This window comes from Spermophilus citellus, assembly GCF_964194105.1.
Source record: "Spermophilus citellus genome assembly, chromosome: 2".
NCBI classification, from domain to species: Eukaryota; Metazoa; Chordata; class Mammalia; order Rodentia; family Sciuridae; genus Spermophilus; species Spermophilus citellus.
In genome coordinates this window covers 8578064-8602455 of record NC_138183.1, presented here as the reverse complement: position 1 = coordinate 8602455, position 24392 = coordinate 8578064, and the positions used below count along the sequence as shown (strand labels likewise).

General features: G+C 45.2%; 1 protein-coding gene across 6 annotated transcripts in view; it reads left to right on the top strand.

Annotated features, from left to right (window-relative positions):
• The window catches only part of RALGPS1 (Ral GEF with PH domain and SH3 binding motif 1), a 271882-nt gene that overhangs the window by 68943 nt on the left and 178547 nt on the right, over nt 1–24392 (top strand). For all 6 annotated transcript variants that reach the window (XM_081281958.1, XM_081281959.1, XM_081281955.1 and 3 more), the window contains one exon: nt 3261–3311. In XM_081281958.1, the coding sequence (XP_081138084.1) occupies nt 3261–3311 (51 nt within the window). The remainder of the gene's footprint in view (nt 1–3260; nt 3312–24392) is intronic.

Sequence of the window (24392 nt, the reverse complement as noted above, 5' to 3'; positions counted from 1 at the left end):
CAAGGCCCTCCGAGCTTTCAGCTCAAATCTCCTGTTTTCACAAGCCCTTTCTGTTCCCCAGTGTGGCAGAATTAATTCAAATATGAGGAGCACTTGGCTAACAATCCCGATGGGTCTGGCAGAAGCAATGCTAGTCTGTTTATGCTGCCCAGGACATAGCTTTGGGCCCCAGAGCTCTGGGCCAGGCATGGGCTTATGGGCCTTCAGAGTGCACTTGCCACTCAACACCAGATCATGAGGCCTGGAGCCCTGGTGTGTGGTGTCAGATGCCCCCTTGCCATGGAGGGGACCCAGAGGTGGAAGAGCTTGGTTCCCCCAAGTACTTCCTTATCCCTGGTGTCACCTACTGTCTGTCTGCCAAGCTTCCCTTGGTGGCAGCATTTCACCCCCGTGCCCTTGAGGAGCACTGTCCCCTGGGAGGGGGCAAAGAGGCTCTTCACTGATGCCACCTGCTCCTTTCCCCTCCCTCTCAGCTCTGAGAATGGAATGCTTTGGCCTGTATCTTGGGATTCACAAGAACCCAGTCACCTTGGCCCACCTTTGAGTTGTGCCAAGAGCTGGCTGCAGTTCTGCACTAAGCCCTGGATTATGGTCACAGGTGACACACTGTATATATTGCCATTTTCCTCCAATGTATTCTTGACATGAGGCTTTTTGCTGGCTCATCATAACAGCCTCTTTTAATTTTCTCTAAAGCAACCTCAGTGCCCGGATATTCAGCCCATTCAATGGTCCCTTGTTTCCTAGATCCTGCACTGGTCAGGAACCATAAATCCATGGTCAATACACAGGCCCATCTATGTGACTACCCTTTTGCTAATCTCTCTCTCACACACATATTTTTATTGACCATCTGCCAGGAGCTAGGCTCTCTACACCTCTTATCTTGAATTTTTACCAAGATCTCAAAGATAGAGACTATTGTTACCATTTTCTAGATGTGGCACTTGAGACTGGGAGAAGTTAAGACATGTCAGAATATTGCTGTTAAACAACGCATACGGAGCCCTATAGGTTCCAGATCCTGAGTGTGTTCCACAGCACCATCATCCCAGAGGGCCTTGTATCCAGTGGACAGTGCATCGTCTTGCATTCATAGGCATCCAAAGGCCCTTGGCTCTCATTTTTCTGGCCTTTCACAGAGGCTTCTGCCAAATGACACCTGCCATCCCATGTGACGTGTGGAGGTAGGTTATGTGATGAAGACTCAGTCCATGTCTCAGCCTGAAGAATCGTCAGCAGAGGTGCCTTCCCCCTCTGACCCCAGAAGAACATCTAATTTTGGGCCTAGCCTTTCAACCTCAGGGGTGTGTGTTTCTGTATTGATGGCCTCAGTGCCCTTGAGGTGGCTGTGGTGAAGCACCAACTCTTTCTTTTCCAATCTGTTGAGGACTGTTACTTAACAAAACAAAACAAAACAAAAAATAGAAATGTCGCCACCATGCCAAATTGCTATAAAAGTTTCCCTGCTTGCTCTCAGCTACTGTACTGATCTCACTGTAGGTTGGTGCAATAAATGGTTGTGGCCCCAGACTGGCCTCTGGATGCATCTTGAATAGTACTCTACCATGTAATTTAGGGGAGGCATAGGCTTCAGAAGAGAAATGTCATTTCTATAAGCCACAATTTTAAAGTAAACTTAAATTTAGAGTAATAGATAGTGTCTCTGTTCAACATTATAATTTTTAATATTATATCTACTTTTTAAAATTACAAGAGCAACTCATGCTGAGAGCAAAAATCTACATGGTACAAAAATTTTCAAGCTAAAAATATTATCCTTACTCTCAGCTCCACCCTCCAAATAACTATTATCAATTCTTAAGTTTGAATGCTCATCTCATATTCAAGGAAGAAGGGTGTGGATCAAGATTTATGAAGAGGGAAAAGGGTGGGAGAGGCATTTCAGAAATTCACCCCTATCTCTCACCAGTTATAAAAATCAAACTCAAAATGGATTAAAGACTTAAGTGTAAGACCTGATACTGAAACCATGAGAAGAAAACTCAGGGGAAATGTTTCAGGACATTGGAATGGGCAAGGATTCTTTTGGACAAGACCCCCAAAAGCACAGAAATGAAAGCAAAAATAGACAAATGGGACTATATCAAACTAAAAGTTTCTACACAGCAAGAATGATCATAAGAATGAAGAGACAACCATAGAATGAGAGAAAATATTTGTAAACTGCATCTGACAATGGGCTAATATCCAGAATATATAATGCACTTATTAGTACAGCTATCATGGAAAACAGCATGGAGAGTCCTCAAAAATGAGATACAGAACTGCCCTAGGATCCGGCAGTCCCCACTACTGGGTATAGATCCGGAGGACATAAAGTCAGCCTGTGGAAGAGACATTCACATGCCCAAGTTCACTATATCTCTGGTCACAACAGCCAGGAAGGGGAAATACCTAGGTACCCATCAACTGATGAACAGATGAGGAAAATGTGATACCTACACACAATTACTACACAACCGTAAAAAAGAAGGAACTCCTATCATTTGCCACAACACAGATGGAACTGGAGATTACTATGTTAGGAGAAATAAGCCAGAGCCAGGTGTGGATGCACGCCTGGAATCCCAGTGACTCAGAAGGCTGAGTCAGGAGGATCACAAGTTCAAGAACAGCCTCAGCAACTTAGTGAGATCCTGTCTCAAAATAAAAAGTTAAAAAGTGGGCAGGGGATGTAGCTCAGTAGTAGAGTACCCCTAGATTCAATCGACAGACTGGGCAAAAAGAAAAAAAAAACAAACCCAGAAACACAAATACCACCGAGGCCCTGTGAGTGGGCAGAGGGATGGGGAAAAGCTGATCAGGGGCTACTAAGTCACTGTTAGAATGAAGATGTTCTGGCCTGCTATTGCACAGTGGGGTGACTATGTAATAACTGTGTACTGTATATATCAGCTAAAAAAAGGGGTTTCAATTTTTTTTCCACCATAAAGTAATGACAAATGAGAAGATAAGTGTGTTTAACCTGGATTAAACATTACACAGTGTATAGATGTATTGAATTTTTGTATGGTGCCCCATCAATATGTAAAATTTTAATGTTTTATGTGTTAGTTAAAATTAATTTAAAAAAGAAAATCATCCTTCTTTTTTTACTTTCTTTCTTTCACAGGGAAAGTACAACTTTAATGAATGTGTGTGTCTCTGTAGATCTAAAGCAACATGACAGCCAGGAAGGGGAAATACCAGTATTTTGACATCCAGTATTTTCTAACATGGATTCTCTTTTCTTGCAGAGCCAGATCACACTAATGGACATCCCTGTGTTTAAAGCCATCCAGCCGGAGGTCTGTACTGCATCCTATGTTCTCTCCCAGTGCTGTGGCTGGGAAGGGAGGGTCTGGTTAGCTTAGGATACTCAGTCCCCGGCTTCACTCTTGAAGTCTCTGGATACATGTTATCTATTTAAACTGCTTCCTGTTCTTGCTGGTGCTGTTCTCTGAGCCAGGTGTTTGGGTTCTACAGAGAATGCCACCTGTCTGGCCTGTTCTGGGCCTGCATGGATACACCCCTTCTTTCCCAGGCTGCTGCTGCTAAAGATGTCCACTGTCAATAAGGGCCTGGAAAGAATGTTTTCTAGAAAACTTTCATTTACTGATCCTAGATGCTAGTGATTGCTTTGTTTCTAAAACCAGTTGCCACAGCAGAGCAAATACATATTTACATTAAAAGCAAATGTCTAGTTTTAGAAACAATAAAAGGAAAAGAGTTGATTTTGATCTTTAAGAACAAACATACTTGGAAATGTCTGGCTATTGGTAATGAGGCTCTAGTTATTTCATTTAGGTTTGTTTTTTTTTTTTTTTTTTTTTTGGTGTGTGTGTGTGTGTGGCAAGTAATAGGTATCCATTTCCAAGTAGTTACGTAGACAAAAGAGAAATTTATTCCAACAATACCGTGGCACTTCACAGAATCATCTGTGGTCACAGAGTTCAGGTAGCAGACCACAGACCACAGCTCTTCCCCAGTTCAGGCAGCCTGGCGAGTCCCCATGACATGGACAGTCCCTGCTTCCCTTGTCTTCTCTCTTGCCCTCTCCTCTCTGTACACAAGGCCCAACTTGACCTCTCCAAAGTGCCCATGTTTACATAATCCCTATTTAAGCTGACGTCTGAGACTGAGGCCAGCAACTCTATTCAGCCCTGTTTCATCATGTGTCTAGTGCTGGTATAGTCACCTGATGACAGCAGGACATGATCAAGACCAGCAAACATGCTGATGAACCCAGGTCCAGGAGTGAGGTGCAGATTCAGAGAAGGGGGTGTGGTGGGGAGATAGGTCAATAGTTGCTGTGGCTATGGTGTGCATCCCAGAGCACTCTTACCACTGCAGTCCAGTGACTGCTAAGACTTCTAGAAGGACTCTATACCCCAATACCAAGCCAGAGCACCCAGGCCCTCCAAGAGCTGGCACCACTCACTGCAAATCAGGAGGCACCAGCCCTGCTGGCTGCACTTGTCTTGGACGTGAAGATGTGGCACTGACGTTGTGTGCCATGTTCTTGGGGTTTGGGGAGCAGAGCTATGTGTGCTGAACTGGCTGCTTTGGTTGTTTCCTGCTTTTGCAACATGGAGTGATTCATTCTTTCTACAGCAGCTCACTACCTCTTGGAGCCTTTGGATGAAGTAGTTGTGTGGTAGTTACCTTACTCTCAGTGGAAGTTATTTCTGATCACATTCTCTACTGAGCTTCAGTCTGTAACAGTTTAGGCATTTGGGGCTTTGTTCTTTGTCCTGAATGTCAAGGGCAGCATCCAGCCTCCTGGGAGACTGACTCCTCTGTCCAGACTGACTGTAAGGGGGAAGCAGGCGGCTGGGGTAAGGGATTCTTCCTCTTCAGAGGCACAGCCAGGGACAGACCATAGCTCTTCCCCAGTGTGGCACGTCTTGTTTAAAGTTATGAAAAGATATTAAACTGGAGTTGTTTTGCCTTCAAGAGTTTAGTTTGGAAGGGGTTCTCAGTCAGGACTGCTCCTCAGAATCACCTGGGCAGCACTTGAAATGTAAGGTACCCAGATCTCATCCCAGACATGGAATCTGGATCTATGAATTGGGGTCTGGAACCCAGTCAGCCCTACTTTATAAAGATTTTCCAGGTGATTCTGATGCAGAGTAAGGATTCAGAACTAATTACTTTGAGGTATCTGGAGAAACTCCAGATTTGAATACCTTAAAACAGGTTAGCTAAAATGAAAGAATTTGTTCCATTGTTAAAAGAATGACCCTTGGAGCTTCCCCAGCTGTTCTTTTTTTTTTTTTTTTTTTTGCTGCTGTTATTATTATTAGCAGACTGAAAACTAGAATTTTTCCTCTTGGGGATATTGCCATATTGTGGCTGGACCACCCCAGAGTGGGAAGGACATGAATAAGGGGCAGTTGTAAGTTTGATGTAGGCAAGACTTCCCAGGAGGTAGAGGCCAGCATCTGAGGGTGTATATTTGGAGTGACCTGGGCTCTCAAGAGATCAAGAGACCTGTAGACAGGGGCCTTTTAACCCCGGTTATGCCTCAGAATCAGGGTATATCTGTAAAAGCACACGTGCCTGCGCACATACACACACCCACCCACACACCCCTCTCAGATGCCTTTACCATAAATAAATAAATAAATAAATAAATAAATAAATCTGGCTTTATAGATTTAGATTTGGGGCTGGGTATCTGTTTTTGAACAACTCACCAGTGATGCACAAAAATGAGAATCAGGCATGTAGGTGATTTTAAGATTGATAGCTATTTGCTTTGTGAAATCCTGACTTCTTAAAGATTTATCCTGCCTATTTGTTGGCTAAGACTTCTCTCAGATCAACCCCACATAGATTATAAGAGTAATATGGGCCATGGACTGTATTGCCAGGACTTGACCTAATCTTGTCTGAGCCCAGAACCTAATAGTACAGGGCTGTGACTCTCACCTCTTGGTTTGAATTCAGCCATCATACCAGGACTCCTTTGTCCAGGAAATATAGTTTATGAGCCCTTCCTAGGTCTATAAGATCCTTCCTAAATGGGGGTATTAATGCTGGCTGTGTTTAGAGGTGGTGATGTGGATGTTTGGGGTTCCCTGGAAGGCTTCAGCCCCTCCTCCTAGTGGGTCATTTTGCTGGCCAACTTCAGGCCTCTGCTTCCTCCATCCTCCCCCTTGGGGAGTTGTTGTCATGAGGGATATGATTACTGCTTCTGGAGATGTGAGAGGCTTTGAGCAGACTGTGCAGAGCTACAGTGACACCTGGATTTTTGGGGAAGGCACTGGGGATGGACCTGGAGCAAAGGTGTTTTGTGTTGTGGGTTAGCATGCACAGAGCTGTGTCAAGGAGACCTGCAGTGAAGGGGGAGGTGGGAGAACCTTGAGTGTGACAAGAAATCCCCCAGCCCTGGGAGGCCTTGAATCTTGGTGCTTCCAGGAAAGTGTCTCCCTGTGGTGGAGTGCTGGGCAGAGTCCTTGCCCACTCACCATCCCTTTCTGTCTCAGGTTGATCGGCCAGTCCTCCGTATCTGAATACCCCATGGCTCATTGCCTGAGCACAGGTTTGGAAATGGGTGGGTGCTGATGTGGAGTCTGTTCTTGGGAGGCCTGGGCTGTGTGCAGGCTCTAGACCAGGCACCTTGGATGCAGGGTTGCTTTTGATCCTCACAACCACTTTACGATGCCCATGCTATTGCAGTCTTCATCTTTTACATGAGAGAATGGAAGTATGTACTAGAACCTGCTCCGTGCTTATCATATGAACCTCCCATCGCTGTGTAACAAATCACCCCCAAGCTGAGCACCTTAAAACAATATGTATTTATCATGTCTCAGTTCTGTGTGTGAAGAACCCAGGAGTGGCCTGGCTGGGTAGTCCTGGCTCAGGGCCCCCAGGAGTTGTAGTCAAGATGTCTCCTGGGACTGTAGTCAGCCAAGGGATCAGCTGGGGCTGGTGATCTGCTTCTGTGGTGGTGACCACACAATGCCTGGCAATCTAGTCCTGGCTGTTGGAAGGAGGCCTCAGTTCTTTGCCATGTAGGTCTTCCATAGAGCCTCTTGAGTGTCCTCCTGGCATACCAACTGACTTTCCCTAGAGTATGAGATCTAAGACAGCAAGGCAGAAGCCACCCTGTCATTCCCATAGCACCCTGTTGGTTTCACAGAGCATCCCTATCCAGTGAGGGAAGGGATACTCAAGGGCAGAACACTGGGGAGTGGGATTCACTGTGTGTGGAGGGGGCATCATGGAGATGCCCAACACAGGCACCCAGGTCAAAGGGTCAAATTCAGGTGGTCAGTCTTATTCTAGAACTTCAGTAATGAGCTATGGGACCACTGGTAAATATGTCACCTTTCTGAGTTTCAGTCCTCACCCATAGAATGGAGATGGCAAATGTCTCCCTTGTATAGTTATTTGGAGAATTAAATGAGAAATGCATGTAAAGCACATAGCCCAGAGCCCAGGGCCCAGTAAACTTTAACCATGGCCACTTCTGGATGTGTGGTGAGTGCCAGTTGTGCTAACTGCAGACTTCACCAGTGTCGCCTTATCCACTCCTGAACTTACCCTAGAATTTGCATGGTAAGTTCATTTACAGATGGAGCAGGTTAGGCACAGGGAGAGGATGTAAGTGTTGAGAGGCTTATCCCGTGAGGAAGTGAGTGCAGTGAGGCTTAAATCCTGGCAGCAGGACACAGCACTTAAGCTATTGTTATTGCTTATTGCTATTTCTGTTGTTGCTGCTGTGACTACTACTGTCACCCACCAGAACACCTTTGTGTCAGTCTCTGGCTTTCTCTAGGACAAATGCCTCCTTACTTCAGCCCCGACCCTGCCACTGTTCCATCTTTTTGCCTCTTCAGTGGTGATGGTGTCTGTTTGGGGTAAGCGGTCTCTCAATCATCATGAACTTGTGGATTCTTACCCATCCTGTATATTTAAATCTTTTTAGTTACCCCCATTTTTTTAATGAATAAGTTGCCCTGTCTTTGACCAAAGGGATCCTTTTGATGTTGGCTCCTGAATCCTTTTAAATCTTGTTGGTTTGTGATAGCTTCATTGCTTTCTGGCTCAATAAGACTCCCAGGGTCATGTTGTGTATTTCCTGCTGTGGATCTGGGGTCAGGCCTTCCTTTGGGGGTGTGGGTTTCTTTTGTTTTGAGTAATTCATAGAAACTACAATCTGGGTGAGCTGCTAAGGCTACTGAGTTGCCATTACTTTTGGGTATTTTTGGTGGGCAGAACTAGGAAATAATTATTTTTTAAAAGGAAAAAAGCCATGACTCCATAGTTAGCGTAGATGGTAATAATTCTCTAGAATTCTTCCCTCCCTCCTCGTCCTTGTCACTGCTTCACTGAGGATGGCATATATTTCCTCACCCTATTGACTTTGGGCTTGGCTCTGTTGCCTGGTTTTGCAGTGGTGACAGTGTGCAGAGGCTGAGCTGAGGTGGTAAGAGGCGTGGCAAGCCTTTGCTAGGCCTCTCAGAACACCCACTCTCCACAATGTGCCAGGAGCTATTGCTTGCAAGGCCACTACAGATGACCTGAACTGAACCCAAAGCCTGTATTCCACACTACCCCAGCCAAGCCCAAGCGAACTCCACAGAGATCAACAGAGCTGCGTCACTCTACAGACCTGAGAACATGAATAATGTTGCTTTTGTAGGCTTCTGGGATCTGAGGATTGTTACACCACATTATCTTATAGAAAGCCGACTAATACAATATGGATCTTTCCAATTATGATCTAACCTTACAGCATTGTTACCTTAATTCTCTTGACTTTTATATATTTTATTTTACAGTGACAATTTTTGTTTCTAATAATATTAAATAGTTACTTTTTTGCATTATCCCATTATATATGTATATATCCATAGACATACAGAGGTATATATTTTATATGTATTTAAATGTATACATACAGATATATGTATCTCTCTCTCTCTATATATCTATCTCTATAAAACAATAATATCAGTATTACTACTAACTGGTAGGCTTGTGGTTAAAGGTGATCATTTCTCTGTAGTTCCCTCTATAGTTAGTTCCTTTCTTTCTGTCTTTTCTCCCTCCCACCACTTACATACCCAGGTGGGTCTTTCTCTTTGACTTCCCTGCAAAGGTCTCTGGAGGCCCCAGGTAGAGAAGGAAGGTCATGCTCACCCTCTGCATCTCCAGAGGTCCCCATGCTGTAATGAAGAAAATACTCAGTGACTATCTGTTGAATGAGTAGAAAAGAAAGGAATGGCTGAAGAGAGGAGAAGTGCCATAACACTCTGTGGCTGGGTTGAGACCCATTGCCAAGGGTATGCCAGCCAAGAGAGCATCATCACAGGATGCTGTTTCCCCCAAACAGGGCTCTTCCTGGTGAGCTCAGTCTTTTAAAGACAGATTTTCAAATGTTGTTGATCAAATGTTGTGGCTTGTTGTGACTTGCGCTCATTTCTTTGAGGGAGGGACCACAGGAGCCTCATCCCAGGGCTCAGAGGAAACCATACAGACAGTGAGTTACAGACTGGCAGAGTGTAAGGAAAATGGAAGTCACAAATATGGAATCATCATGGCCCTGTTCCCCAATGACTCCAACAAGTGACCAATTCTATCAAGAGTTGGCAAGTTGAATGCAGGTCTAGCTGTGTAGCATAATAGCTCGCAGCTGTGTTTAGCTCACATGTGGTGGCCTTGGACCCCACTGCCACTGTAGCAGACTGGGTTGCAGGGCCTGGACCGATCCATGGCTACCAGGGCTCAGAGCAGGGCTGTTCTATAATGCAGGTTCTGCCTGAGGGGTCCTGGGGGCAGCAGCCTCCTAAGAGGGTATATTTTCAGGGTGTTTTTTTATCCCCATCACCATCCTCACTAAACCTGACTGTCATTATACCCACTTTTCAGCCTGTTGAAGGCCCAACAGTTTCTCAGAGGCCAGTCTAAATGTCATTAGTTTCAACCATATGTCATTTGTTTTGTCCTTAGTTTCGATATGGAGCAGCATCAAGGGGAAACTGCTGTTCTTAGAACATGCTAGAAATGGACAAGGTCTATGCTCTTCTTATCCCAGAGTCCCATCAAAACTGAGCTTCTGCTCACTAATCCTGAACAGTGTACTGAAGTGTAAGGGTTCTGGTCTGCTGGGTCTGAATACCAGTGTTGCCCACCCTGCTTCAGAGACTTTGGGCAAGTTATTTATTCTCTTTATGTTTCAATTTTCTTATGTGTAAAATGAGAAAATCATAGTTTTTAACCTTACAACAGGTATGCAAGAATGTAGAACAATACCTGTATGCAAATTCCTGATAAGTCATGGCTGCTGTTTTTACCTGCTCAGAGTTTGAGTACTGTGCATCTTGGACGTGAAGTCTCTGTACCATAGGACATTCAGCTAGATCTGTGCAGCAGCTAATGCCCTGGGGAGGTGATACTCGAGAAGCAAAGTGGTTGTGAGCTCTGCATTTGGAATCCTTCAGACCCAGGTGCACATTGGGTCCCCCAGATGGCCATCAGGCTGAGGCCTAGAGCAGACTGGTACCATAGTCCCAGATGACCCTTGCCCATTGACCAGGGGCTTGCTGTGCCTTGGAGTTGGGATGCTGTCCCTGGCCTTGAAGTTGAAAGGGATCATATCTCACTGGTGATTTAGGGAAAGTGTGGGAATTGGGAAGGGAATTTCAGGCAGAAAGAACAGCTCATCAAAGAGGCAGATCATATATTCAGCAAAATTGAATACTACTTTTGTTGTCTGGAGTTCTGGGGTGAAGAAAATGGAAATGGGCTTTTCCCCGTTCTGTGCTCTTCCAGGGCTTTGCTGTCAGGCTACTAGCTTGTGCCAAGAGCTTACCAGAAGTTAGTGTGCCATTCCCTTGCTTACAGCTAGGGCATGCAGTGTCCAGTGGGCCCAGGTGTGATGGAAATGAGCTGCCTGGGTACCTGATTCAGCGAGGTGGAAAGCTTCTCTGAGTGCCTGTGTTTTTCCAGTCTTCTTGCCTCCCCTGCCAGCACTGCTCCATCTGCACCTCCGATTTCCCAGTAGTCAGACATACCTTTACATTAGTCTATTGCACCAAGACTGGAGACAAGGACGAAGGGGATCTTGGCACCATCCAGAGAGAGTGAGGCAGACATGCAAATGAACAGTAGACAAGAAGCAGACAGGGCCACAGAGCACCAAAGCGGAGGTGCAGGAGGCAACACATGTGTCCCAGAGGAGGGGAGGTGGGAACCAGGGAACCAGGAGAACATGGCCGCTAAGCATTGTGAAGCAGAAAGGTTCAGGTGCACATGGTGTCTGAAGGGCAGTGAAGCTGGTTATGATTGGGGGAGTGTATCTAGTGTCCCCTGCAAGGCCAGGGCCTTGACTCAGGGGATGGGTGCCCAGGACACAGAAGGACAGATGGCAAGGGCAGCAGCAAAGGAGGTGGCAAGAGAAGAGCATTGAGGCAGAGCTGCAGACCCAGCAGCTCATGTGGGACTTGGTATCTTCCAGGGGCAGGGACAGCCATGAGGGCCAGGCTGGGCAAGGAGAGCATGAGGCTGGGGGATTTTTTTTTTTTTTTTTTTTTTTTACCAGGAATTGAATCCAGGGCACTTAACCACAGAGCCACATCCCCAGCCATAGATATATTATTTTGAGACAGGGTCTTGCTAAGTTGCTAAGGCTGGCTTTGAACTTTATCCTCCTGCCTCATCCTCCAGAACTGTTGGGATTACAGGCATGATCACCACACCTGGCTGTCACTGAGGGATTTTGGAAGAAGAATGACATGGAGAGATTTGTATTTTAGAACATTCCCTTGGAGACAGAATTAACCACTGCAGTCAGGGAAGCTGGTTGGGGCTTTTGCAGGGGCCTAGATGAGTTAGGTGGAGGAGGCTGCAGGGTGGCAGTGGGCAGAGGGGGAAGGGCTAATGTTGGACTGGTTATGAGACTGCTCACAGGGCCAAGAAGAGATGAAAGGCTGTGGATGTAGAGGAAGAGAAGTGGGTTGTGCATCTGAGGAGCAGAAGAAAGAACAGGGTAGAAGGAGGCTGTGCATGAGGACCTAGACGGAGGAGGAGGCCGAGGAGCACAGTTCGCAGAAGTTTATGGAAGCTGGTCAGAATTTGCAGCCTGGAAGACTCAGGAAGGACTGAGGGCCAGTCCAAAAGAGTGTGAGCCCAGGTTTGGGTGGAACTGGGGTGCGGGCAGCTAGGAAGTCATGGAGAAGGATTTCAGAGTTCAGGGTCTTCAAGGTAGGAGAGCTTTGGTGATTGCTTCTGGGGGCAACGGCCTTTGGAGAGCTCATGAAGGGAAGAGATGAGGCCTGACAGGATCAGGGGTGAGAGGGTACACCACCCCTGTACTGAAGCTCCTGAGATGAGGGGAGGGTGAGGGCTGTGAGCCAGTACTAAGGGAGAGAGCCGCAGTGGTGTGAAGGAAGTCAGAGTCAGGAAGTAGCTTGGCTGCCCAGAAGAGAGGCTGGGGCTGGCCTCTGAGCTTTGTGAGATGGGAATCACAGTGTCACTGGTGCCTGCCACTGGCTCCAGGCACTGGCTAGGTGCTCAGCATTAGGCCACATAAGGCACTGTGGCCCTGAAGGGAACCTGCTCAGAGGGCTTTTAAGGAAGAGTCAGATCCAGCTCGAGTAGGAGCTAAGGGCAGCATAAGCAGAAATGTCTGGGGCAAAGGGGTGTTGTATGGATGGAGGCGTATCCATGCTAGCACTTATCTGGATTACTTGGTATCTGCTTCCCTGCTTTGGCCTGGAGATGCAGAGCGAGACCTGACCAGCATGTCGGGCACTTTCTGATGTGTAGATGGGCTGGCAGAAGGGGAGGAGGGCTCCCTGCACAGGCCAGGCTTTCCTCTGGGCCCGTGGCGGCTGTGGTTCAGGGAAACACTGCTGTGAGCTCAGGAAACTGACCCTCTGGCCTTTTGTCTGGATGCACTGGCTGCTGTGAAGAAGCGGGCATTCCAGAAAGCCGAGGTCAGTGTTGGATGTCGGACAGACTCTGTGAGTCCTTACTGCTCCTTGGAAGCACAGTGCTTGGCCCTAGGAGGGAGCACGGCCAATAGCAGTCTTTGTGGGAGGAGATCGCTTTCACTGACATCATTAAACCCCTCTCTCAGGTCACACTCTGGACAGTTTTCTGAGTGTTTCCCTCCACTGCCCCCCATCTGAGCCACTGCCATCTCTCCTCTAATGATGACAGTGACCTGTTCACATCTCCCCAGGGTCGACACTTTCCCCCAGCCTCTTCTTTGGAGCCAGACACATTTTTCTGAAGCTGACATCTGACCAGTCCCTGCTCTGCTCAGAGCCCTCCATGGCTTCCTGCTGCCCCTAGGAGGCAACCTGCCTCTTCACCAGCCTGTGGGGCTCTGAGGTGGGCCAGTGAGACTGGACACCCGCTGTCCAGTCCACTGCCTGTATATGACCTGGTGCTTCCCACCATCCTGGCTCCCCACAGGCCATGTTCTCTGCCTGGAGTGTCCTGTTCTGTGTCAGCAGGTGGTGTTCAGGTAGAACCCAAGGGTGGTACAGCCTCCCCTCGTCCATTAGAGGTAGCATTTCTCACCTTTGACTGGAAATATTGCTTTGGAGCTGTTAGCTGTTTAGTCTGTCTTCCTCCTAGACTATAAACTCCAGGGGCACAGGACACACCAGTGATCCCATCTCCTGGGACCCAGCATAGTGCTGATGTTGTTTTTTATCTGTCATACATTTAGGATTAGTAGTAATGGTAGTAATAATGAAGCCCCCATGAACTATCTAGTCTTCTGTGCTGTACTGCCTTCCTTTGCTAAAAGAAACAAACAAAAAACCCAGAATTAAGTAATAGGGCAGTCCAGGTGTCCTCCATTTGGGGCTAAGGCATGGAATGGCCCCCAGCACAAGACTCCTCAGTGCTGACGTCAGCCCCGGAAGCCTGAGCAGCTGTCTCTCTCATCTGTTGTTGGTCTGAGTACACATTTGTTATTGCTCTTTGTTTCCTAGTAATTGCTGTCTCTGTTGTAATGATTTCTTGTCATACTAGAAACATAGTGGAAGAGGGCTTCTCCCCAACTCCATGAATGCTGGAGGTGGGGCAAAGGTTGAGTCTCTCTGTGGGCCCTAGAAGACCTGTCTACAGGATGAGGAGAGTCTACAGGGTCAGGAGTTGGGTTTGGCTTCCGTTGCAGGCCAGCATCATGTTGGATCCAGTGAAGCCAACACTTTGCAACTTTAAGACTCATTTTTTTCTCCCTTCTTGAACATGGATATGACATTAGTGCTGGTTAGGAACCAAATTTCCTTTTAAGTGAATTAATAACACAAAACAGCTTTGGTGAACAGCTGTTTTCATCCATGGGGACTTGGCGCCAGATTGTGATTTTGTCTGCAAGGGAAAGAGGGTTTGTTTGGACTTTGGTGGCAGGAGCAACAGCATGATTTCAGGAAGTTTGGTATGTGGGGGAGGATCCCAAGCTCTGGAGCAGGATCTGCACTGGAAACCTGACTCTGCTGCTTGCTAGCTATGGTTCAAAGGCATTTCCTTCACCTTTCAGTGTCTCTATTATCTGTAAGACAGAAGTGAGACCTCTCTTATACTGTCATAGGATAGTTAAAGGAGATTGCACAGGTGGAGGGCCAGTATGGTTCTGGCACAAGGCAGACACCCACAAATATTTCTTCATTTTTAAAAGAAGATAGGGATATAACAAGGAGAAGATCAGTAAGGACTGCTAATAAGTCAAGCTTAGAAGCCTGAGCTTCTAAGCTTCGAAATGGCCAGAGCCCATTAGTATGTGCAACTCCCATGTGTTGGACCTTTTCTGTCACTGCTGTGTCCCCTACTCCAAGCACGGTGTCTGGTATATTATGTGATCAATACTTGTCAACACTTGCTGGATGGATGAGAAGCAGGTAAAAAAGATTTTCTACTTTTGTGACCTAAAGCTTAAGAGCCTGGGCTCTGGATGAGATGGTCACACCATCTCATGTCTGCAAAGCAGAGATGATGAGAGTCATGACGACAACGTGAGTTTGTTTTCAGCTTTATTGAGCTAATAATTGACATATAATAAGCCATGAATACTAAAGTCAACAATTGATGAATTTTGGTATATGTATATATTTGGGAAATCATCACCACACTGATGATAAACATTCCCATCATCCCCAAAGTTTCCTCATGCCCTTTTGCAATCTTTTCCTCCTCTTCCTCTCCCCCCATTTTCTTCTTGAAATCAGGTAGAGTATATCCTTAAAATTTTCTCCATTTTAAAAATTTGGCTATACTAATCCTTTTCATTTCTGTGTGAAGTTTAGAATAGCCTATTAAGTTTTAGAGGAAAAGTCTGCTGAGATTTTAATTGTGACTGTATTGAACTGATAGATCAATCTGAACATCTAAGCAATATGGAATCAACTGAACTTTACACATACTATGTATCTGCATGTATTTTGGACTCATGAACACAATATATCTATATTAGATCTTCTCTAATTTATTTCAGTAATGTTATATAGTTTTCAGTATATAGGTCTTAACACCTTTTTTTTTTGTAGTTGTAGATGGACAGAATATCTTTATTTTATTTGTTTATTTTTATGTGGTGCTGAGGATCGAACCCAGTGCCTCACGCATGCTAGGCAAACAAACGCTCTGCTACTGAGCTACAGCCCCAGCCTTTTTTTGTCAGATTTATTCCTAAGTATTCTATTTTCTATGCTATTGTGTTGTCTTATTTTAAATAAATTTTAAAGTTATCTCAAATTTTATTTTAAATTTAAGTCCTAATTGCTCATTTCTAGTTTGTAGAAATATGATTGATTTTTGTAACCTGCCCTTATATCCTGCAGCTTTGCTAAACTCACTTATTAGTTCAATAGTTTTTTTTTTTTTTTTTGGGAGGGGAGAGGGGGAATAGATTACCTAAGATTTTTCTTAACAGATGATATCTCTATGAATAGTAACTATCATTTCTTTCTTTCTGAAATGAATGTTTTTATCTCTTTTTTTGTCGTATTACACTGACTATAGCCTCTAGTACAAAGTTGAGTAGAAGTGACATGAGAGCAGATGTCTTTGTTTTTGATTTTAAAGGAAGAATCTTTCACCATTAAGCATTATGGTAGCTGTTAGCTGTAGGCATTTCATAGATGCCTTTTATTAAGTTGAGGATATTTCCTTGTATTTCTAATTTTCTGGGATTTTTATCTGGGGTGGATATTGGGTTTTATCAAATGTATTTATACATCTATTGAGATGATCAGGTTGTTTTCTTTAGTCTCTTACTATGGAAGATTACATTGATGGATTTAAAAAAATATATTAAACCAACCTTGCATTTCTATGTACATCTCATTTTGTTATGATATAGACTCCTTTTTGTATATTGTTGAATTTGATTTGCTAAAATTTTGGTTAGAATTTTTGTATTTATGTTCATGATAAGGAATATTGGTCTTTTTTTCTTTTATTACATTTTTATTTGTTCTTTTTTGATATACATGACAGCAGAGTATATTTTGACATATTAACATACACAGAGTGCATTTTCTTTTCTTTTAATATCTTTATCTGGTTTTAGTATCAATGTAAAGTGGAATTCATAAAATGAGTTGAGAAGCAGTCTTTCTTTTTTAGTTTTCCATATAGAATTTTAGTTTTTTATGTAGAATTAGTGTGATTTCTTTCTTAAATATTTTCTGGATTTCACAAGTTAGAACTACCAGAACATGGATTTTTCTTTGTGGAAAGTTTATTATTATTTTTTCTTTTAAGTAGGCTTTATATTTAAGAATAATTTTGGGTTCATAGCAAAATTGAGTGCAAAGAGTTCCCCTATATTCCTTGCAACCTCCCCCAGAGCATTTCCTCCTATCAACTTCCTCACCCTAGCATTATGTTTGCTACAATCAATTAATTGATACTTACATGAGGGTTTACTCTTGGTGCTGTACTTTCTATTGATTTCGACAAGAGTGTGTCATGTATGGACCATTATAGTGTCCTACAGAATAGTTTGACTTTCTTAAAATTCCTCGGCTCCACCTTTCCTTTCCTCTCCCCAAATCCCTGGCAACCACTGATTATTTTATTGTCTCATAGTTTTGCCTGTTCCCAGGATATCATAAGGTTTGGAATCATACCTTTTGTGGCCTTTTTATACTGGTTTCTTTTTTTAATAATATGCATTTAAGTTTCCTCTGTGTCTTTTTGTGGTATGATACTTACTTCCTTTTAGTGCTGAATAATAATATTCCATTGTCAAGATATACCGTGGTTTATGTGTTCATTCACCAAGGGACATCTTGGATGCTGTCAAGTTTGGGTAATTATGAATAAGAATTTTAGAAATCTCCATGTGCAGGTTTTTATGTACACATAAGTTTTGGGGTGAATCCCAAGGAGGATAATAGCTGTCCCACTGTGGAAAGTCAACTTCTCTGGATTATCTTTTTTTTTTTTTTTAGTGATATAAAAAGGTTATTATATATTTCAATTATTTCTCTAAAAGAGAAATCGCTGTTCAGGTCATCTGGTTTTTAGGGAGCTTTTGTTGTGTTTTTCAGCTTTAATAGATGATGCCAAACTGTTTCCAAAGTGGTCATACCATTCACATCCCCTTCAGCAGAGCGCGAGTGCTGGTTGCTCCTAGTCTTTGCCATCCCTTGAGAGTGGAGGGCTCACCCACTGAGCTCTCCTATCCTCAGCGCCTGGGGTGCTCAAATCCTGGCTGCTTTGGTTGCTGTCTGCTATCTTTAAATGGCTACATTTTTGTTGCTATTGAAGTTACTTTCTCCAAATTTTATAGTTATTCTAATCCCAGTTACTTTGTCCTAGAATTAAAAGCTTCTTTCTTTATTTTGAAATTTATCTTCTGGTAAAGAAATTATTTTCCTCAAGTTACATTGAAGTATCATTCTACTCCAGAAGAGTACAGGATGGTCTGAGGTTCACACATGTCTGGGTGGTGACATTTTCATTGTCCTCTCCTGTGATGTCAGCCATGATAGTGGCTAGAACAGTTCCTTTTGGGAGGGTTTGTGAAAGGACATCTTACTATGACAATGCTCATGTGTTGTGCTTACATCCCTGCCGGCTGTAAGTCAGCTTCTGTAACCAGACATTGAGGCTGCAATGATGGAATTTCTATCAATGACTGTATGGCACTTGCAAAGAGGAGAGAGCACCTACGTCTCAAAGATTCATAGAGGAAAGGAGGCCTGATTCATGAGAAGAAGGCTTGACTTGGAAAGGCTGGGAATTTTCTAAAACTGATCTACCTCAAGCTAGAAGCCTGCTTTAGAAAACCCTTCAAAAGTGCTTATTGTATTTCCAAGGGAAGAAGTCGCTCTGATAGGTGAGAGCTTGGAGAAGCCGCAAAACTGGACTGACTGGGCTGAGTGGTGTCTTGGCACAGAAAAAGGAGCTGGAAGCAGTCCCTGTATCAAATGAAGTCATTTCTAGAATAGCTTGCCTATCTCTGGTATTCTGAGGCAGGTCATGGGAAGAATTGGCAACAGTGCCATTTCCCTGGAAGCTCATTACACGAACTGCTAATTGATAGTCTTGGTGCATACAGCTTCTGCTGGTATCTACTGCCTGCATTTTGTCAATGTCTAGGAAGAATTGTTATGTTGCAGACCCCTTTGCAAAATTTCAAAGTCTTCAAAATGGCCAACAGTTTCTGTGCCAAATGAAATTTCTACTGAAAGAAATGTTGAGGCTCTTGGTAGAGAGGAAGCATCGCTTTGTCTGGAAACACATCTGGAACTGCAGCTTTGGTGAACAAGAAGGCCCACCTGCCACCATGGCTGGGCCTCAGGTGCCAGCATGCACTGATGGCAGGACTTCGGACTCTAGACGGCCTGCTTAGAAGTCCACAGCCTCGCCAGAGCTGGGCCCTGACTGCCACCTCCCAGGCTTTGTTAGGAAATGGAGCAGAACAGAGAACTGCCTCAGCTGCTTTAGAGAGGGCTTCACTGGCTCTCCAAAGAACAAGCCTTGAAGTACTTGACTGAACTTCAGACTGAAGTCCTACTTTTTTTTCTTTGAAAGGAAAGGAAAACCCACAAAATAGAGAAAGAGGAATTCATTCATGGCTTGGCTTACCTACCAGCTATTTTTGGCCAAGTGAGTGAGGTAAACCTTTCAATTCACTATTATAGACATTGCTGGAAAATGGGCACTTGGGGCCATGCTGTCCTCTGGAAGAGGAGACTGGGTGGGGGGGACAAGTCTGCTGACTTTCTCTTTCTGGAAGGTTTGTGCTGCTTGGGAGTGGCAGAGTCCTGCTTCTGTGGCCACAGAAATCTGCCAAGATCCAGAAGCACATTCCTCTTTTGAAGGCTGCTTCTGCTGCATGAGATGTGCAGAGGGAGCAGATCCCCAGCCCTTCCTTGGGGACAGGCCACTGGGAAGGAGACCTTGATGCTGCTCTCCTCAGGGACTTGAGAATAAAGAAAATGATGTGGTACTGCTTTAGCCTGACACTCTCAGGGCAGGATGCTCTTCCCTGGCCTCCACCCTCACTGGCTCTGGCCATGGGTTCAGGAGTATTGGCTTGGTAGGCCACTGCCTTCCTTTGGACTCAGGGTTTCAACCATTTGTTGGGATCTAAAGAAAAACATCAGGTTAACTGAATGTCAGGGTGTTGGTGTCAAATGTGTTGTGTCAAGGAGTGTCTCACCCTTCCAACTTTATATTCAATAATAAAAATCACTGTCACTGTGTTGAGTGTTCACTCGATGACAGGCCCTATTCTAATAACTTCACATGATTCAGTCTGTTGAATATTTATAACATCCATAGAAGGTAGGCAATTTTGTTACACTCATTTTGAATGAGAAGACTGAGGCCCAAAGAAGTTAACCATACTACCTGTGGTCATCGGGCTGGTCAGTGGGGGTCAGATACAAAGCTAGATGGCCTAGCTCCAGAGTCCACATTTCACCCCTGCAATTTTCTGTCACACCAGATTGCATTATGCTCCACATTATAGTTCTCATGTTGATCTTATTGTTACAGATGTCTTTTGATTCTTTTTAGGAAATTTATACTAATATTTGTGCATGGAAGAAAAAGGGAGGGGGGCAAAATAATTTCTGAAAAGGGTTTTCATTTATTTTTCACAGTATACATATATTTTTATTTGTTCTTTTTAAATATATATGACAGTAGACTGTATTTTGACATATACACACTTGGAATATAACTAATTCTAATTAGGATACTATTCTTGTGGTGGAGTTTCACTGGTGATGAGGGTTTCTGTTTAAATTTAACATTAAGATAAATTATGGGGCTGGGGATGTGGCTCAAGCGGTAGCGCGCTCCCCTGGCATGCGTGCGGCCCGGGTTTGATCCTCAGCACCACATACAAAAAAGATGTTGTGTCCGCCGAAAAAACTAAAAAATAAATAGTAAAAAAAGATAAATTACGTACAAAATTTTATGTGCCTTTGTTAGTCATATTTTATACATAGTTCTCATTAGATCCTGTTATGGTTGGATGTGGGGTGCCCCCCAAAAGCTCATGTGTGAAACAATGCAAGATTTTGAGGAGAAATTATTGGGTTATGAGAGTCTTAACACAATCAGTGAATTAATCCCCTGATGGTATTATTGAATGATAACTGAAGGCATCAAGGGTGTGGCTGGAGGAGGGGGGTCCCTGGGGGTGTGCCTCTGGGGAATATATTTCGTATCTGGCAGGTAGAGTCTCTCTCTGCTTTCTGATCATCTTGTGAGCTGCTCTCCTCTAAGATACTCTTCCACCATGTTGTTCTGCCTCACCTCAAGTCCCAAGGAATGGATCTGGCTGTCTAGGGACTCAGACCTCTGAAACTGTGAGCCCTCAAATAAACTTTCCTCCTCTATAATTGTTCTGGTCAAGTCTTTTAGTCACAGCAGTGAAAAAGCTGACGGAAACAGATCCCAAAGACTCCTGAGACCACATCCAGTGTGTCTGTGGCATGATGCCAGACACATAGTATTTGTTCTGTAAATTTTCTTTTTTTTTTTAAAAAAAATATTTATTTAGTTGTAGATGAACACATAGTATCTTTATTTATTTTCACGTGGTGCTGAGGGTTGAACCCAGTGCCTCACACATACGAGGCAAGCACTTTACCACTGAGCTACAGCCTCAGCCCCTGTTCTGTAAATTTTCATTGACTCACTGAATAAAAAGCTGGTGTACTTAAAGAGTTAAACCTCTACTATCTGGAAAACTTCCTTTTTCAAAACATTTTGACTCCTGCCAGTTGATACAGGATGACACTCAGCAGTTGGTTATTCTGCGGCCTCTATGGCCCGTGCTTATTTGGAAGCTGGGCAGCAGAGGTGGACAAGTAGACTGTGAAGTCCTGTCCCTGCACATTGCTCATGGTCTCTGGGTGAGGACACAGGATTCAACAGCAGTCCCAAGAAGGAAGGTGAGGGTGGTGATGAGAATTCCACCTGCTGTGGAATAACGTAAAGGGAGCATCCCACCTCTCCTGGGGTGGTGGTGGGGGTTCAGGAGTGCTTGTCTGAACAGTGGGGGCCAAGACTTGACGACGGGGTGGTACTGACAGGTGAATGGGAAGAGGTGGGTGTTTCAGGCAGAGGGGCAGCATGTACCAAGGCCTGAGGTGAGAGTGAGCAAAACTAGGAGGAGGATGAGCCTAGAGAAAGCATCTCAGTGTGGCTGGATCATATCTCACTGAGCTGGAAGCCAGTCAGGAGTGGAGCTGAGACTTGTGTGCCAGGTGGTTTGGTCCTGAACCTGACAGTGTGCAGAGACTGAAGGGTTTTAGATGTTGGGGGTAAGAGACAGAGAGGAGGTTGTCCTTGCTTACAAGGCTTGCTCAGGCTTGTCTGTGCAGACTGGCCCATGGGCTTGGCAAGTCAGAGGCAGCCTGATCTAGGTCAAAGATGATGTGGTGATCTATGCAAGGACAAGACTGTGGGACAGGGTGACCCACATAGGTGCAGGGCACCCTGGGTGCTAGGTTGATTCTGGGAGAGACTGAAGAGTCAAGAATATCCCAAAGTTTCTGGCCTGGGCAGTGGGGTGACTGGTCAAGAAAAGCTGCTGCTGATGTGAGGGCAGGGCAGGGTGCATGCAGAGCTGGGTTTTGCACTCGCTGACCTTGAGTTACCTGTTGGACACGTGCACAAGATATCCAGCATCAGGAGCATGGCTCTCCATATAGAGTAGAATGGATTGGACTGTTCTGTGGGACTACTCTGCATGCTTTCCTACAGAACTCTGGGGTTTTAGAAGTGGCCGTCCCTGGCCCTGAGAAGGGACCTTGGGAGCCAACTTACCACTGAAGCCTTGGAAGTGGCCCAGGTATCTCTGAGAATTGGGACCTAGTGAGACCTGGGAAGGAAAAACCTGGGCAGGAGCAGCCTGAGGAGGTGCTGGAGATAACCAGCTGGCATGGAGTGAAGGTGCATGTCTTGGCTAGGTCCCCCGATTCCCAGAACTTCTAGAAATGAAGGAGGCGAACCAGGGCACTACTGTTTTCTCTTTGGGGACACTGTGTGACACCTTGGTTAATAGCATGCATTATGATTCAGACAGAGCTGGGTTTGAAATTCTGCTCCACCACAAACTCGGGGTCTCAATCTGGGTAGGCTGTGTGACACCTGTAATCTTTGTTAGCTCATCTATAAGATGGTGATGATAAGAGTGACTACTTCTTAGGAATGTGAGAGGATTCCTGTGACAATGAATTTAAATTCTTACCTCACACTCCAGCCCAGACCTAATCACTCATGTTCCTTCCTTTCTCCTCTCTTCTTCCCTTAAGTGTTATGGTTACTGTCACCCAGATATCTCTCTGAGATGTATGGAGACAGCTGTAAATCCCAAGCCTACTGAGTTGGAAGGCTAGAGCTTGCTGTCTAGGTCCCAGCAAGTTCCTGGAGACTTGCTACTATCACATAGACCATTTCTGCACAGTGATGCAGAGACACCTGGAAGCTCATCCCCAGGAAATCTGCCATGAAAGCACTGGGGAGCCCCACAGACATCATGAAAGGGAAATGTGGAGCCATAATAATAGCTTCAGTAGACACCGTAGGCATCACTGTTTCTGAAACACCCACCACATGCCATATCATTGTGGCCCCTTAGCCTGTCCCAGCTTCTTCCAGCTTCCCCTCTTCTCCTTCATCCTGGATTTCCCTGAGACCACCCATTTCCTTCACCATGCACAGCAGCACAGGTTCCCCAGCACCCACTGCCCAACCTGCAACCTCAAATCCCTCAGGGGAGACAGTAGGACAGAGCACCTCCCAGCTAACAGGACTACCCTTCATTGAAGATTGTGGGTATAAATAGCCCCCTTCTAGAGGATGAGTTTATTATTTTTATTATTAATGGTCATAAATGCTTTGGATTGTTTCTTTGATCTAGGTCCTTGGAAAAGACCTCAGCTGGTGAGACCTACTGAAGGGGTTGTGAACACAGATTTTGGGTTATGACATAGAAATCTGGGCCTTGCCACCTGCTACTCTATGGCCTTGGGCAGTTTGCTTCACTTCTCTGAGTCCCTGAGCCTAAGCATCCAGATCTGTTTTCCTCTTTTTTAAAGCTACTGTCATCCACTTTACAACCTGGAAAAAAAGTCCCTTGTGTAGCTGTGGGATGGGATACTGGTTTCCTCTGCCCTTTCTACCTCCCTGGAGGTTGTCTCGCAGCCCTGGGTTTGTTGAATCCCTCTGCAGGGAAGCAGGAAGCAAAGCTGCACACCAGGAATATTGATGGATTCTAGAATCCCTCAGAGGCAGAAGCCATGTCCCTGGGCTATGGTCCTGGTTTCCGCTCTCCGTCTTCCAAGGAGAGATTCCTGGACCCCATTTGCTTTGTTTCCCTGAGAGAGGAGTTTCCCAAGGCCTGCCCTTCCCTCACCCTTTCCTCCACTGAGGCCTCTCAGGCTGAAGGCCTGAATATAGAGCAGCTGGAGTCGGTGAGGCAGGATGGTTTTAGTTTCAAGGAATGCAAACAGCCCAAGCCAGCTTGGCCCAAAGGGGAGTCTGCTGTTGGCCTCGTGGGGTGTCTCGTGGAAGCTGGAGGTGGGCAGATGCTGGAAGCAGGGCTTGGGTGCCTGGCCAGACTCTGGTCCTTCATCTCCCTCTGCTCTCTCCTTCCTCATCCCTTTTTCTCCTGCATTTCCTGGCTTCCTCTGACCCGCTGGTTTGCAAGGGGGCAGAAGAGAGCTGCCCTAGAGTCCCCTCATCTCCCCTCTACCTGGACTTCAAATTCTCATACACAGAACAGTTGACCCCTGGTGGGGGTCAGGCTTGTGTCATTCAGAATGGCTTCCTGTATACCACCTTGGGAGAGTGTCAAAGTGAGTCTCATGTCCCAGAGGAGGAAAGGCTCAAGAGCCTGGCCACACTGCACTCCCCAGGGCCAGTACTAGGAGCTAGCATTC